Below are 16,835 nucleotides of genomic sequence, written 5' to 3' on the forward strand. Positions count from 1 at the left end.
CCTTCGGAGTCTACGGCGCTTAGATCTCGGTACCACTTCATTTGCCAGCCACACCTTGGCTCCGCCTGCCACAAGGGGACTCCAGGTGGCTGATGCCGTTTGGTGCTGCTCTGCTTCCACACCTCCCTGTCTGTCTTTTCCGACGGTGCCCTTCCTAGGCTTGCCTGCCCTGGCAGCTGCCACATTCTGCTACTACCCCTGTCACTGGCTGACCTGGAAACAATGTCCCTCAGGCTGGGGAGCCCCAGTAGACACCCCGGGAATGAGCTTTTCCAGCACCAACAGGGGTTGGGGGTACAGACCCTGGAGATGACAGCTCCGAGTCACGGGTGTAACTGACATGGGCTCCCACAGGAAGGCATTGCATTGGGGAATTGAGGGCTCAGAGGCCCAGGGGTGACCAGCAATGCCAGCAGGAGTCCTGGGGAAGGAGGCAGAGCCACAGAGCACAGGTGTGGAGAACACGAGTACTCAATCCATTACCACGAACCAGGTGCTGTTGAAAACACAGTCACTGGGCCACGGAAAATATTAAATGACATGTATCTGGAAGTGTTATCTTTCTGCTTGCTCAACATAGCTTCCTTCAAATGTCAGTGAGCTATCTAACGGACAAACCACAAAGCTGACACGGAAGGCAACTCGCTTAAAGTCAGAGCTGCAGGAAGGGGAGGGACGGCTTGGGAATGGTGTCTCGCGGCCAATTGGAATAGGCTTCCAGCCCAAGCGCCTGCTGGGAGAACTCAACAGTCTTCAGTCACACCCAAAGCCAGAACTGTCTGTTCTTCCTCCCCATTATCACCTTCCCCTACCAAACACCCTTGGGGCACTGCCAGAAAGGGTTTGAACAGATGCCTGCAACTTGGGACGATTCCCCAAGCTCTGTTTCCCCTGCACGTGGGACACATGGCAGCTACCCACCTGGTCAGTCCTGCCATGGGTGACAGGTGCAAGGTGCAATAGCGCCAGCCAGTGTCACTCAAATCCTCAAGCAGGCACACCCAGCGCTTGGCTCTCTGTGGCCACCCAGCTGATGAGATCCAATCCCTGGCTTCCTCAGCTCCCGCGGTGAGGAAGGGCACTATCAAGGAACCAGCTCTGGGGGCTTGGGTGTGGGTGTGGGAGGGGGGTGTTCAGGCACACGGCCAGCCTGGCTTCCTCCACAAAAGCTCCAGGGCTGACTCATCTCTCCACAGCGCTGGTGGTTCTCCAACCCTGTCCTAGTGACACTGGGTAGCACGCTGCAGCAGGCACAGCAGGCTGCGAGGACACGAGCTCCCCAGAAATGCAACACAGTTTCCACGCAGAAGACAAAAGGTCCACAATGGGGACATGGCAAATCCCTCCAACAGCCTGTGATGGTAGCCAGCAGGTGCTCTGGCACAGGCGGCCAGGGGCAGGAGCTGATACCAGGCATTTGGCATATTTTTTTTAAATTTATTTATTTTGTTACAAAGTCAGATATACAGAGAGGAGGAGAGACAGAGAGGAAGATCTTCCGTCCGATGATTCACTCCCCAAGTGAGCCACAACAGCTGGTACTGCGCTGATCCAAAGCCAGGAACCAGGAACCTCTTCCAGGTCGCCCACACAGGCGCAGTGTCCCAAAGCACTGGGCCGTCCTCGACTGTTTTCCCAGGCCATAAGCAGGGAGCTGGATGGGAAGTGGAGCTGCCGGGATTAGAACCGGCGCCCATATGGGATCCCGGGGCTTTCAAGGCGAGGACTTTAGCCGCTAGGCCATGCCACCGGGCCCGGCACATTTTTTTAAAAAAGATATTTATTCATTTAAAAGGCAGGGCTACAGAGAGAGGAAATTACAGGGAGAGAGAGAGAGAGGTCTTTCATCTTCTGTTCACTCTCCCAGAGGCCACACTGCTGGGGCGGGGCTGGGCTGGGCCAAAGCCAGGAGCTCTGTTGGGTCTCCCACAGGGTGGCAGAGGCTAAGCACTTGGGCCATCTGCTGCTGCTTTCCAAGAAGTATCAGCAGAGAGCTGGATCACGAAGTGCAGCAGCTGGGACTTGAATCAGCACACGTACGGAATGCCGGCTTTGTAGGCAGCAAGTTTATGCCCTACAGCACATCGGCCCTACATTCTGCACCTTCGAAGGACACAGATACCTCGACCACAAACATAACCGTGTCTATACCAGCCCATGGAGGAAATGTACTTGGGTTCTGACAGGCTGAGGGCGGCCCAGCCACAGGCTGGGTTAGGACACTGAGCTGTAAGGCCAGCCCAGCCAACCACCAGGGTGTAAATGAAGCCCACACCACCTCACAGAACCCCACGTCTAGGCTCAGGGGCTCTCAACTGCAGCTGTCCCCAACAGGGCACATCTAGCAACATCTGGAGCCATTTCTGGCTGTCACGGCTTGAGGTACGAGGGGCACCACTGGCATGTGGTGCACTGAGGCCCGCCCCCAGCCCAGACTGTCCACAGTGCTCAGTGGACAGAGAGGGCCAGTGGGACATGTCTCTGTCCTGGCTCACACAGCAGCTTGCCGACAACCACAAAGGGCCCCAGCATTTTTTGTGTCCACCTTCTGCCATCGGGGAGCTGGCTGTTAGCCTGTCTTCCTGTCATGACTTGAGATGTTAGCCATAGGTTCAGGTGCCAAATCCTTACAGGAGAGCAATCAATTAATCAATCAGTCAATTAGTCAAGTGCGTGCCTTTCATGTCTCTGCATTAGAAGCCACAGCAAGGCCACCTGCCCGCCATTTAAACTGTTGCTTACTAGCAACACAATGACAAGGCTGAAGTCCTAGTACAACAACCTTCACCACTGCAACCTGACCCCCCCAAACATAACTAGGGTTCCCCTGGTAACAAACAGGAGTGGGTGCCCGGTGGCAGGGCAGGTGTCTCAGAACAGGGGTGTCCAAGGTGAACCCAGAGCTCCAGCTCCATGTTCCTGTCAGCATTCTATCTCAGTTGAGTCCCACTACCCTCTAGCACTCTGATTCCAAGGTCTGGCCAGGAGGCAGGACCGGTGCAGTGGTGATGACCACCAGAAGCATCTGAGTGGGTGGGAACAACAGGGCTGCGTCATCACTGAGCAGCTCCGCCCCATGTGCAGCCATCAGGCCACAGAGACGCGTCTCTAGCAATACAGACACACACTGTGGTCCCCCTCTGGAAGCTGGGAGGTTGGTGTGTTGGAGGCGTGGTCCACAGTGACCTTGTGGGAGAGGTGAGGGATGCTGAAGACTTGGGGCCCGGTGCTCACCAGGGAAGCTGCCCTTGGAGGCGGTTTGTGTGGTCCTCACGGATCTCCTTCTTCTGTTCCCCTCCAGGGGTTGGAGTGACAAGTGCCACCAGAACAGTGCCCTCGCGGTATCCACTTGCTCTGCCTTCCTCTGTCAGGCCAGTACAGGGACCCCAAGGTACCAGAACCTCTGGCACGACCACCTGGAGGAGAGCGACTTACTGGTCTGGAATATTCTGCACAGCTGACACAGGAGCTATGACAACCTCAGCCACACAGGGGCTGCTGTGTTTTGGATTCCTCTGCAATGGTGGCTAACGTTACTGTAACCAATGCACCAGCAGTTATCACCACCAAGCGTTTCAGAAAAACACAAGGAAAGCAGGAGACATGCTGAGCTGAGGTATACCATGCAGGGATGGTACACCTGTCCATTGGAAGATTCCTGAAACAATCAGCTGATACAAAACACAGACATGAATGGTCTCTTGCACGAATGACAACCAATCAAAACACTGGAAAAAATCCCACTCACAAGGGCAAAAATACATGCATAAGCCGCATCCTACACTGAGGATGTGGAAGATCTCAGGGAAGAATAAATTCAGAAACAATGGTGAATAATGTGAGCCCATGAAGAGAATGACTGTTCTATGTTCTGGATCCCACTTCTGGAATCATCTGTAACTGGTACTTAAAATCAACACCTCCCAAAGCTGTTGCTGTTTTTTTTAAAGATTTATTTTATTTTTATTGGAAAGTCAGATATATAGAGAGGATGAGAGACAGAGAGGAAGATCTTCCATCTGATGATTCACTCCCCAAGTGACCGCAATGGCCGGAGCTATGCCAATCCGAAGCCAGGAGCCAGGAGTCTCTTCCAGGTCTCCCATATGGGTGCAGGGTTACAAGACTTTCGGCCATTCTCAACTGCTTTCCCAGGCCACAAATAGGGAGCTGGATGGGAAGCGGGGCCACCAGAATTAGAACCAGCATCCATATGGAATCCCAGTGTATTCAAGGCGAGGACTTTAGCTGACAGGTGCACCACCAAGGGAGGAGGATCAGACCTGGGGAAGCCAGGACATAAACAGGCTCCCAGAAGTCTGTTATGTCAGCCCCCAATTACTTTTTAATCTTTTTTTTAAATTTTGCAAACTATTTTAAAGTTGGGGAATGCTACAGAAATACAGAAGCACAGGAGTGACGGGTTGGGATGGAAGACAGTCCCTCCTGATACGGCATAAGGGAGAGCACCAGTCAGCAGGAGGAGGCTCTGGCTCCCGGCAGGACAAAGCGCAGGCCAGAGCCAGGCGGCACACACACTGACACAGCAACTCCCCCCAGCAACGTGCCGGGCAAAAATACCCATGTGCACCAAGATATTATGGCAATTTTATTTATAATTGCAGGAAATTGGAAATAAGTTAGTTCAACTTTCTGTGAGGGCTTTTAGATCTCGGCCACTCCTACACAATTTCTATCCATTCCTCTTAGAGAGACAGAAAGACACACATACACACAGCCCTGAGAGCTGTCCATGAACTGTTCAACCTGCTTCCTTTTACTTTGCTATAAGTGATTTTTCATGTGAGTCACTGGAAGTCTATTTCATTCAATGTCTGCATGTCAAAACACTCCCGTCCTGGGACTTCTGACACTCCCCTGGATTCCTGCAGCTGTCTTTATGTTGTGTGTCAACAAAGATCATGTGCTAACTTTCTGAACATTTGTCATCCGGAAATGCAACAGCTGCTATGAGATACTACTGCACTGGTACTGAAACTGTTTGAAATTAAAGACTGACCACACCAATTGATGATGAAGACACAGACCTTCACACACCTTAGGCAGAAATGGAACAAGACAAGTTGGCATGATGACTCAGTTGGCTAACACACTGCCTGCAACTGCCAGGCCTGCAAGCGGCCCATACAGACACTAGCTCGTGTCCCGGCTGCTCCGCTTCCCACCCAGCTCCTTGCCTGTGGCCTGAGAAAGCACCAGAGGATGGCCCAAGTCCTTGGGTCCAGGCACCCATGTGGGAGACCCGGAGAGGGGCCCCTGGTTTCAGATCAGCTCAGCTCCCACAACTGCGGCCATTAAAGGAGTGAATTAGAGGACGGAAGCTCTTTCTCTCTGTCTTTCCTTCTCTCTGTAAAATCTGCCTTATCAACAAAATCAATCCTTTTAAAAAAAGAAATGTAAAATGACACAACCACTTTTGAAAAGCTTGATAGTTTCTTTAAAAATTAAGCACATACCTACTGGAAGCAACTCAAACATCCATTAACAAGGAAATGGACAGGCACAACGGGTATGTGCATGGAACCTTACTCAGCATTAAAAAGGACCGAACCAGCAATACACACAACGGCTTGGATGACTTACAATAGTTCTACTGAGGGGCCCAGCATGGTAGCCAAGTGGCTAGAGTCCTCGCCTTGCATGCACCAGGATCCCAAATGGGCACCAGTTTGTGTCCCGCAGGCTCCACTTCCCATTCAGCTCCCTGCTTGTGGCCTGGGAAAACAGTCGAGGACGGCCCAAAGCCTTGGGACCCTGCACCCATGTGGGGGACCTAGAAGAAGCTCCTGGCTCCTGGCTTCAGATTGGCTCAGTTCCGGCCATTGCGGCCACTTGGAGTGAATCACTGGATGGAAGATCTTCCACTCTCTCTCCTCCTCTCTGTATTTATTTCCAATAGAAATAAATAAATCTTAAAAAAAAAAAGTTCTGCTGAGTGAAAGCAGACACATCAGATGGGGTAAAAACAGTAATACAAACTAACCTATGGTGTCTGGACCTGTGGGGCCAGGAGAAGGACCCCAGGAGATCTTGGGGTGACAGACGATGTTCATCACCTCGACTATGGGGACAGTTCCATAGAAATGTGAACATGTCGAAACTCAACAAATGTATGCATGGCTAACTGAAAATCAAGCTGGGAACCGAGGGTCAGAGACCATTTTAAATGCTTTGTGCTGTGGCACAACAGGTTAAGCCACAGACACAGGTCTGCGCCCACATGGTCTCCCTGTCAGCTTGTGGCACCTGGCTTGTGCACGCCAAGTTCACACTCTCAGAGCCCCCTCACCACCCCACTTCCTGGCTCTTCTTTCTTCTCTGTACCTGACGTCACACTGCTGCTCCCTCTGCCACCAGCAGGATCTACCTCTGGCCTGTGCGAACAGGAACCCTGTGGACACGGGCAGTTCCCCAGTGCCCGGGAGCTCCCAGAACCTTGCTTCTACTGCTGTATTCACATCTGGAGCTGCTGTAGTCAAGTACTGGGTGGCTCAAACAGCACCGAGGCTCTGGCGCCTGCAGTGCAGGTCTGTGCATGGAGACCAAGCCTGTGAACTTGCACCAGGTGCCAAACCCGAGACCCATTTTGGGACACATCAGGTATTTTTTTTTTTTTAAAGATTTTATTATTATTGGAAAGCCAGATATACAGAGAGGAGGAGAGACAGAGAGGAAGATCTTCCGTCTGATGTTTCACTCCCCAAGTGACCACAACGGGCCGGTGCGCACCGAACCGATGCCAGGAACCAGGAACCTCTTCCAGGTCTCCCACGTAGGTGCAGGGTCCCAAAGCTTTGGGCCGTCCTCGACTGCTTTCCCAGGCCACAAGCAGAGAGCTGGATGGGAAGTGGAGCTGCCGGGATTAGAACCGGCGCCCATATGGGATCCCGGGGCTTTCAAGGCGAGGACTTTAGCCACTAGGCCACACTGCCAGGCCCAGGACACATCAGGTATTACAGGATGTGCCACGTCAAGTCCTCAGCACACAGACGGCCTTTGGAAGGTCAGCCATCTGGGGCAGAGCCAAGACATCCGTGCAAGATCACCTTGCAAATTCTGCTCTAACTGCCCAATCACAACAATCAGGAACAAGAAGCACAGTCAAGAGGAGAAGGGAGCAGAGTGCTCTAACAAACTGTGCCTGTCATTTGCCACCCGGCCCAATGCTGCTCAGGAGGTTCAAATCAGTGAGCAAAGCTCTCAGGAGGGGCAAGCACTTGGAACTGGACTCTGATCCTTCCCGCAGCGTGGGCGGGAGGGAACAAGAGAGGAGGACTCCATTTGCACCTTCTGTTCCTATGAATGACCCTACCCAGCTGACAACAGGTGCTGGTGGGAAGCAGACCAAGCGGGCAGGGGATGGCCTGAGAGCCTCCAGGCCTCTTGGCACTGCTGGGTACTTTCTGGCTGGCTTTGCCCATCTCTCTCTGTATCTCTCTCTCTCTCCCACATCAACCAGATTAGAAAAAATTAGGCCAGCAACAGGTTGTACTTGGCGTCCATGCACTTCAGGATGTCCACTTGTGTGCAGCTCAAGGAAGCGTCCACCAGCACCCCACCCCGATATAACATCCACAACGGAAGCAGGGCCAGGAAAGCCACAGGAGGAGGGGCAGGAGCCCGCCCGCCCGAGGGCCCGAGCCGTGTGAACAAACTCCCATTCCATGCTTCCTCTTTCTCCTCTAAAAACCAGGGTGAGTTGTCAGGCCGTCACAACCAGCCACCAGTGGACATTGGTGGGCTAACGTGGAAGGCCCAGTCCGGTCATGCCCAGTCCTGCCCCAGCCCTCCTGAACACCACACCTCATACGACCTGCACACCGAGACTCTATCTACCAGTTCACCGACGGCCAGGCTAAACTGCAGGTGGAAAACCTCGCTTTATTACAATCTAAGGAAGACAGAAAGAAGACAATGCCAGGTGCTCAACTAGCTGTGAAATGACTGAATGACTGATACTTTAAAAGCTCCTCAAAGAAAGGTTTAGCTGGGGACCAGGCAGTGGGGCAGTGGGGTGAGCCACTGCTGTGATGCTGGCACCCCATGCCAGAGTGTGGGTTGCAGTTCAGACACTCAGCTTCCCACCAGTTTTCTGCTAATGCTCCCGGAAAGACAGCGAAAGACGGCCTAACTACCTGGACCCCTGTCACCCACGTGGAGCACGTGAATGCAGCTCCTGGTTCCTGGATTTAGCCTGGCCCAGCCTGGCTATTGCAGCCATTTGGTGAGTGAACCAGTCAGTATCTCTCTTTCCGTCACTCTGCCTTTCAAATAAATAATAAAAATCTTTTTAAAAAAAAAAATCAACTGTACTTTATAAACTACATTTCAAAAAATAGGTTAATAGAAATTGATAAGCTTGTCCTAAAATTCATACAAAATTACAAGAGCTCTTAAGCAGCCAAAATAATTATGAACATGTAACATCAAATTTGGAGATCTCTAACTTCCCAATGTCTAAACGGAATACAAAGTTGCAGGAATCAGAACAGTGTGGTCCTCGCTTAAGGACAGATACAGATCAATGGAAAAGAAACAGGAGCCCAAACATAAATCCATGTATTTATGGTCAAGTGAGTGTCAGCAAGCGTACCAACATAATTCTTTCAAAGGGAAAAGAACAGTTTCCTCAACAGGTGGTGCTGGGACAGCTGAATTTCTACACGTAAAGCAATAACGCTGGGTGCTCCCGCAGTATCACACACAAAATCAAAAAACCAAAGCAAGCCAGGCTCTTAGCAGGAACCATGGGGACACTGTCGTGACTTTGGATTTGGCAGCGTTTTTTACAGGCAATACCATCAGCACAAGCAACAAGAAGAAACACCAGATAAACTAAACAACAGAACAAACGCACACCGACAGAGTCGAGAGGGGCCGGCACCACGGCACATTAAGCCAAAGCCTGGGATGCCAGCACCCATACTGAGCGCTAGTTCAAGTCCAAGGTGCTCCAATCCCAATCCAGCCATCCCTGCTAACGGGATGGTCCAAGTACCTGGGCCCCTGCCACCACGGGGGGACCTGCACGGAGCTTCTGGCTCCTGGTTTGGTTTGTGCCTTACCCAGTCCTGGCCACTGTGGGCATTTTGGAGCATGGAGCAGTAGGTGGAAGGTTTTTTTTTTTTTCCTCTGTAACTGCTTTTCATGTCAAAAAGACAAACAACTCAACTTAAAAGTGGGCAAGGTACTTGAAATTCCTCCAAAAAATGTACAGATTGACAATAAACTCATGAAAGGGTCTCCAAATGTATTATGTACCCTGGAAATGTCAAACAAAGCCCTGCTGATGGAGCAGCTTCCTGCCCATCAGGGCAGCTTTTCAAAGAGCAAATGCTGGCAAGAAGGCAGAGACAACTAAGATGACCGACACAGGCTGCAGGCTGCTGCCCCGCAGGAAGTGATGGGGTCCCCCCGCCCCCGACCCAGCAGTTCTGCTCGGGAGCATGTACCCATGAGAACTCAGAAGGCGTATACAGCTGTCCACAGCATTGCTGTCCACAGCATTGCTGTCCACAGGAGCCACACCGTGGCATCCTGAACATCCAGCAGCCTAACAGTGGGTAAGGAAACCGACCTTATTTAGACAGCAGAGAACTGCTCGGGCACACAGAGAACAAGCACGCTGCCCCACAGACGGGCCTTGAGAACGCTAGGCCAGACACCCGAGTCCACTCAGGGTCGGGTTCCACTCACAGCAGATGTCATAAAGACAGAAGCAGATTAGCGCCTGCAGGGGGAAAATGGTGGGGGCCCTATTCAACTGGTATGGGGGTTACGTTTTGGGGTGACAGAAATGTCCCAGAACCAGACAATGACTGTTGCAACACTGTGAATGTACTAAAAGTGGTTTAGCTACACACTTGCACATGGCAGTGAGCTATACACCTCTGAAGGAGGAAGACAGAAACCATGAAGACTCTCGAGACCCCAGGCAAGCTGAGTGCCACGGGGCGAGACACCTGGTGCGTGGGCACGCCTCCAGCCCTTCCAGTCGCATATTCCCTCTGCCTGCTTTCCGGAGAGCCAGGGAAGGCTGGGCCACACAGCTGTCCACCCCAGCCAGCAGCCAGTCATGACATTCGCATGTCATCATAAAGCCCTCCTGGCCAGGAGCTCTAGCCACCACCATCTGCCAGGGCTGGTCGGCTGCCCGGAGCCACGCGTGCAGTCCGCCTGCCTGCCGTCCTCACTCACCCATTTCCTGCATGGCATAAGTGGAGAACTTTCTTCTCTTGAGGGAGGTTTGTACCTGCACTGGGGCACTGAGACCCACAGAGTCCAGCTGGGCCTCCAACTACACTCTCAGCCACATAGCCAAGGAACCAAGCAGAGCCTCTGGAAGGCCAGATATGCCCTGGCTAGTCACCAGCGTGGCAAGTTGTTAATGGTGGCACCCTCCTTTGGCTGGATGGGGAAACACAATGGGCCATGCAGCCAAAGGGCAGACTGAGTGCAAGATGGAGCCCACAGCTGATCGCTTTTAGTCCGTCCAGACCTTACCCGATTTCTCTCATCTAAACACACACAACACTCGAATGTGTACACACAAGTTCTGGGAAGATTCCAGTGTTTACTTCATCCTTTGTTCTTCTTGGAGTTACCAGTCAGCAATAAAAGATTGAAAAAACTCAGGAGGAAACACAAATCAAAGAAACACAGTATAAAAAGAAAATCCTTGAATAACTAACCTGACCATTTACAATTTTTGTTGTCTAGACATCAATACTGTTCAAGTATAAAAAATGGAATTAAAATGTTTATTTTGCTTCAAAATTGTAATATATTTTATTCATTTGAAAGCCAAAAGTGACAGATACAGGGAAGAACAGAAAACTAGAGAGATCTTCCAACCTCGGGTTCACTCACTAGATGGCCACGGGAAAACTCCAGCCAAGTCTCCAACATGGTGGCAGCAACCCAGGTGCTTTGGTTCATATTCTGTTGCCTTCCTAGGTGCATCAGAAGGAAACTAGATTGAAGTGGAACAGTCTAGAATTGAACCAGTATTCTGATACAGAATGCTGGCAGTCCAGTGGTGGCTTATCTTGCTGTACCACAACACTGGTCTGTGATACAAAAATGTTTAAAACCCATGCATGTAAGGGATCTTTAAAAACTTGATAAAAGACATGTACCATGAAAACACTAAGAGGCCCGGCGCGATGGCTTAGTGGCTAAGGTCCTGGCCTTGCATGCGCTAGGAGCTCATATGGGTGCTGGTTCCTGTCCCAGATCATCCCGGGTGCTGGTTCCTGTCCCAGCTGCTCCAACTTCCCATCCAGATCCCAGTTTCTGGCCTGGGAAAGCAGCAGAGGATGGCCGAAAGCCTTGGGACCCTGCACCTGCACGGGAGACCAGGAGGAGGCTCCTGTCTCCTGGAGCTCAGCTCCAGCCGCTGCAGCCACTTGGGGAGTGAACCAGCAGATGGAAGGGCTTTGTCTCTGTCTCTCCTCCTCTCTGTATTCTGACTTTCCAATAAAAACAAAAAACAAACAAACAGGTAAATAAACCTATAGAAAGGAAGGAAGAAGGAATGCGTGCACACACTAAGGGAGCAGGGAATTAGCTCAGCAGTTAGGAAGCCCATGCCCACACTGCTGTCCCTGGGTTTGATTCTTGATTCTGGTTTCGAGCCCAGCTTCCTGCTGTTGCAGACCCTGGGAGGCAGCAGTGATGGCTGATCAGCTCCTGCATGCGCGTGGGAGACCCCGACCGAGCTGCAGCCCCTTTGCTCCCAGCCCAGCCCTGGCTGTTGTGGGCAGCTGGGAAACCAAGCAGCAGAGGACAGCTCCCTGCCTATCGCTTAAATGAATAAATGCAAATTGAAAAAGAAAGTATGCAAACAGTTGGAATTTTTTTTGCAGAAAAACAAACCTTTTAATTCCATTTTTCCACAAACTGATACATTCACATATTTCACCATGATGTATACTCCTGTGCTCAGAAAATGCTGGGTGGAGTTGTACAGACCAACAGGTTACTAACAGGTAACTGTGACAGCATCATGGGTGGTTTCTCTTTTGTGCCTTTTCTAATCGTAATAGCTATCATGAACTCCTTGTAAAAATGACAATTACGTCCCCACGTCTAAGCTACAGTCTTTCCCCACATACCTTGTTGAGCTTGCCAAGGGAAGATATGAGATCGGCCCATTCACTCGAGGACTCAAAATTCCTCAGAGCCTTTTCAATCACCGACGCATAATTTCTGTATCGGTAATCGCTCAACAGCTCCTGCTCTTCTGGATCCATCTTACATTCTTACAGTGAAGACAGGATCTGAAACCAAATCAAACAATAAATCAGGCCACTCGTCAGGACACAGATGACCCCCAACCCACAGCTACACAAGATTCCTGTCCACAAACACTGCGGTGTTGAAGGCTCACTTAGTGGTCCATTCAAATATCCAGCAAGGCTTCTAAGATGGGCACCACAGCACACAAAAAACAGGTCCAACCTCACGGGTTCCAAGGGACAGGTGCATGGGGGCAGAGACAGGCAAGAATGCCGAGTTCCACTAATCACCAAGATGAATCTCACCAGGAACTGGACATCGTGTTACTGCCCATGGGTAGCCCCAACTGCAGTAGGGCCCTCTACTGAAGGATACTTACACAGGCCAAGGAGCAGACCTAGACCCCAGGGGTCTACTCAGCAATCCAACCCTCTACGGCCAGTGGATAGTCCACAAGAAAAATCAGGTGGATGAAGCATAAAACGCTAGAGGAGACAAGGACAGAAGGGAGAGGTATCAGACAGCAGTGCTGTTCCCTACAAGGGAACAGTAGTAGGTCACACAGAGCAGCAGAGCACTCACGTGTGCTACCATGTCAGCAGAAAGTCTGACATGCTACAACACTGATGATGGAGAAGGGTGCTGACACATGCTATAACATGTATGACACAAGCCACAACATGGCTGATGGAATGGAATAGGGTCTGACCCGTGCATGCTACAACACAAGTGACCCTGGAAAGAAATGCCCTCACAACCTACATGTGTATTCTTCCACTTCTATGGCAGCTCAAGGGGCGTACATCCAGCTGTGGTGAGCAGGCTGGTGGCCACCCAGGGGGAGAAACAGAGGAACTGACGTGCGGCACAGCACCCCTTTGGAAGTTCTGCAGATGATGGTTTAAGATGATGGTGGTACAGCTCTACTAAAAACGACTGAATTACACACGTGCTTGCACGGATTTTATAGATTGTAAAAGCATAACTGAATTAAGCTGCTCAAAAAAGACAAAACTGGTGGGAGTGTGTGGGTGTTGTCAGTGTCTTGGTATAGCAGATTAAGCTGCCGAAATGCTGGCAACTCATACTGGAGTGCCAGTGTTAGTCCTGGCTGCTCTGCTTCTAACCCAGCTGTCTGCTAGTCACCCTGGGATGGAGTAGCTGATGAACCAAGTATTTGGGTTCCTGTCACTTCCACAGGACCCAGAAGAAACTATAATACTTTAGGGAGTGAACCAGTGGAAGATCTGTCTCTTGGCCTTTCAAATAAATACACAACCCTTTCAAAATATATAAAAAAAGCCAAACCGGGACAAGCCCAGGTAAGCTGCACTTCATCGCATCCTGGAGGACCAGCTGCAGCAACAGGCAACGGCTCGAGTTCTCAGCCCCCAGGTGAGACCCAGGCTGCGTCACCAGCTCCCAGCTGCAACCGGGCCTAGCCCCAGGAGTTGGGGGCATGTGGGCAGGGAACCCTGCATGGAGTTCTCTCTGTCTCTGCAATGAATAAACCGCCTCAAAACTACACCCCTGATTCTGTCTGTCCAGCAGGCCCCTTTGCTCTAGACTTTTCCATCTTGTCACTACCCGTATCCAGTGGACTCCTACAGGCTCTGCTACCAAACACCTGCTGACTCAAAACCACCTGCCCTACTCTGTCACTCTCCATCACCAAGGCGTTTTCACAGAGCCCCAGGAATCCTCTTGAAGCATATCTACAGGCTCAGCACCGCCACACTCAAAGCTGTCCTCAGGGAACTTGCCATCAACTCAGTCCCCACTTCCCTCGCGCAGGGCTCCACTGCCTTCCCAGGACACTCACATGCTGTGCCTCTCTGCAGAACACCCTGCATGATGCACACACTCCCCCAAATAAGGCTGCCTCCTCCTTCCACAAAGGCCTGTTGCTTCACCAGAAAGAACAGCCTCTCTGCTTCGTGAAACTACAAGGAGAGAAAGGATGGCAAGCAGAGAGAAGGCTAGTGTATTTTGCCAAGTAGAAACGAAGCAGTTGGTACATTCAAATCATCCTTCACTTTTGTTCTTCCAGGAAATTCACAGGTCTGCAGCTCAGCACTTCTGACGCATTCCACGCACAGTCTCCGCTCTGTGAACTGTCTAGGCACTGCAGAGCAGGTTCCTACTCCTGCCAGGCCATCACCCAGTGAACGCAGAGACAGCCACACACATAATTTACATGTCATGTAGCATACAAAGTGGCAAGGGAGGGCTGCAAGCCGTGACACTGGCAGGAAGACAGAGGAGCCCTCAAGGGCCACAGGTGTGGGCAGCTCAAGCGACCAGGAAGAGAGCCGACTCAGCCTGAGATAAGGTGTGTGTTTAGGAGGTGGAGTGGAAAGGGTGCTGGAGCCTGGGGGCCCACATCAGCCAGGGGAGGGCAGGGCACTTGGGCAGCCCAGTAGCACGGCCAGTCTGACGAAGAAAGTGCTGTTTATGTAACCAACAGCACAGGTGAGAAGCTCTGCAAACCATCATTCAAACAAGCACCTTTACAGGGCACCTGACGTTAAGATGCTGCCCAAAGCTTGCTACGTCTGTGCTTTACACACACACTTGGCAACACACAATAGGCCGGTGCCAGGGAGCGGAGGGCGGTCATCCACCCCAAGATGAGGTTATACAGAAAACGGGCCAGCTCACACAACGAGCAGCGGGCAGAATCCGCCGTCCGCTGTGCTGTGCCAGTGGTAAAATGAGTAGTTTCACCCTTACAGACCTTTGGTCCCATTGATCTTGCTGTGTAACCTGGATACCTTGATTCTGAGGGGTGCAGTGTGCCAGTGAAACTGATGGTTATACAGCCCACAATTAGATTAAAAACACGTCGTCCTACAAGTAAGCGAATCGGAATGCATATGCCCACTTCCAAACGGAAACAAAAAACGCCAGCTAGCAAGTCTCTCACCTTAGGCATTTATTTCTTAGTAAAAATAAGCTTTAAAAAAAAATACAAAAAAACACTGCCAGGTAAGGAAATGAACTGTAAATGCGCTGACGTCAAGGAGGCCGAGATGCCAGCGGCCACTCTCCCGTGAGCGGGAACATTTTACCAAGGGGTAATGACCCTGAGTCTACCTACAGGCTGCATGGGCCTGGGGTCAGTCTTATCGGTGCTCGTCAAATTACAAAAAAAAAAGAAGAAAAGAAAAATCCTACGCAGGCCTCCTGGGGGTGCAGGCAGCATCTGCGGGTCGCTCGCCCCGGGTGGGGGAACCCACCTGAGACCCGCGGATGTGTGTGGGGGTCTTCCCTCACAGGAAAGCCCTCCATCCTTCCAGGTCCCTGCCGCCGCCTCCTCCTCCTGTTCCCCACCGGGAACAAAGGCCGGGCGGCCGAGGAAAGGGAGGGGCGCGCCCGACCCTGCTGACCTCCACCTGCCGGACAGCGAGGCGGCGGCCGCACAGCCTCCTCCCCGGCCGGGGCGGCCCCGCCGCGCTGTCCGCGGGGAGGGAGGCGGTGGTCTGCGCCCCCGGCTCACGCGCGGCCTGGAGGGGCCGTGCCCGCACTGCAGCAGCGCGCGGCCAGCCAGGGCCCCACCGCCACCTGCTCCCCTCACCCGCTCGCGGGAAGGGCAGGGACGCCCCGGCCCGGCTCGGCTCCGTCGGCTCCGGCGGCCGAGGCGGGACGCCGACACGACTTACCGGCGGCGCTGGTGATGGCGGCCTCTCTCGGCGGGCGCGGAGGCCCCGGCCCGGCTGCGGGAGACACCGAGGGCCGGGCGCTTGCGGCGCGGCCGGGAGTCGAGGACCGCCTGAGGAACGCCGCGCCCGAGCGCCAGCGGCCGCGGCTCCGGGAGGGGCGGGGCCTCTTGCTGGGGCGGGGCGGGAGGCGGGACCTCGGCGCTCGGGGCGGGGCCTCAGGGCAAGACCTCGCTCGGTGAGGGCGGGACGGTAGGCGGGGCTTCGGTGAATCGAAACGAGGCGAGTAGCAGGAGTCGCTGTGGGGGCGGGGCCTCTGAGCTCGGGGCGGGACGTCATGCGTGGGGGCGGGGCTTCGGTGAGTAAGGCGGGGCCGGGAGGTGAACGGAAGGTGCCCGGAGGGCGGAACCCAAGGCGTCAGGCCGACGCCACTCGGGGGCGGGGTCAAGGGTGGGACCAAGGGCTGCATCCTGCTTCTGCACCGCGCAAGGTGCTTGCCCGGGGAAGCGGTGTGCGCGCAGGATCCGGTCCTGGCCCCTCCGGCCAAGGCCAACTCAGGGGCTTTAGTCTTCCTCAGCTTCCCCGCCGTGGCTGGGCTGGTGCTTGAAAGGCCGGGTGGACTGGGATGGCATGCTCTGGGTCTCCCCCTGACACACCCAAATGAAAAGGGCTCGTGGGTCTGTACTGGACCAAGGTCCTCCATTCGTGCTTGGACCCTGGGAGCGCCTCTAGTTACAGAAATAGAACCATGGCACCCACGAAAGGCGCGTGGCACCTGGCTCACGCCGGCCTTTATTTCCATCGGGACAGCACCCAAACCCTGCTTTCCACCTTCGGGGCGCCCAAGGTTTGGGGGCGCTCGTTCGGGCCTCTTGGGTGGGATCACTGTTTCCAGGCACGAGCCCGCGATGGGGG

At 53.0% G+C, this 16,835-nt stretch overlaps 1 protein-coding gene across 4 annotated transcripts in view; it reads right to left on the minus strand.

The window, feature by feature from the left end:
* The window catches only part of DOP1B (DOP1 leucine zipper like protein B), a 105,111-nt gene extending 89,034 nt beyond the window's left edge, over positions 1 to 16,077 (minus strand). For 3 of the 4 annotated variants that reach the window (XR_009245147.1, XM_058661652.1, XM_058661651.1), the window contains exons 1-2: positions 15,924 to 16,077; positions 12,138 to 12,302 (exon numbers count right to left, since the gene is read on the minus strand). Coding sequence is in view for 2 of the 4 variants with exons in the window: in XM_058661652.1 (XP_058517635.1) it covers positions 12,138 to 12,275 (138 nt within the window). In the remaining 2 variants the exon portion in view is untranslated. Of the gene's footprint in view, positions 1 to 12,137; positions 12,303 to 15,923 lie in introns of those variants that run through there. The other variant, XM_058661653.1, reaches the window with a different exon arrangement.
* Positions 16,078 to 16,835: the final 758 nt, after the last annotated feature.

Source organism: Ochotona princeps, chromosome 3, assembly GCF_030435755.1.
Source record: "Ochotona princeps isolate mOchPri1 chromosome 3, mOchPri1.hap1, whole genome shotgun sequence".
In the NCBI taxonomy this organism is placed as follows: Eukaryota; Metazoa; Chordata; class Mammalia; order Lagomorpha; family Ochotonidae; genus Ochotona; species Ochotona princeps.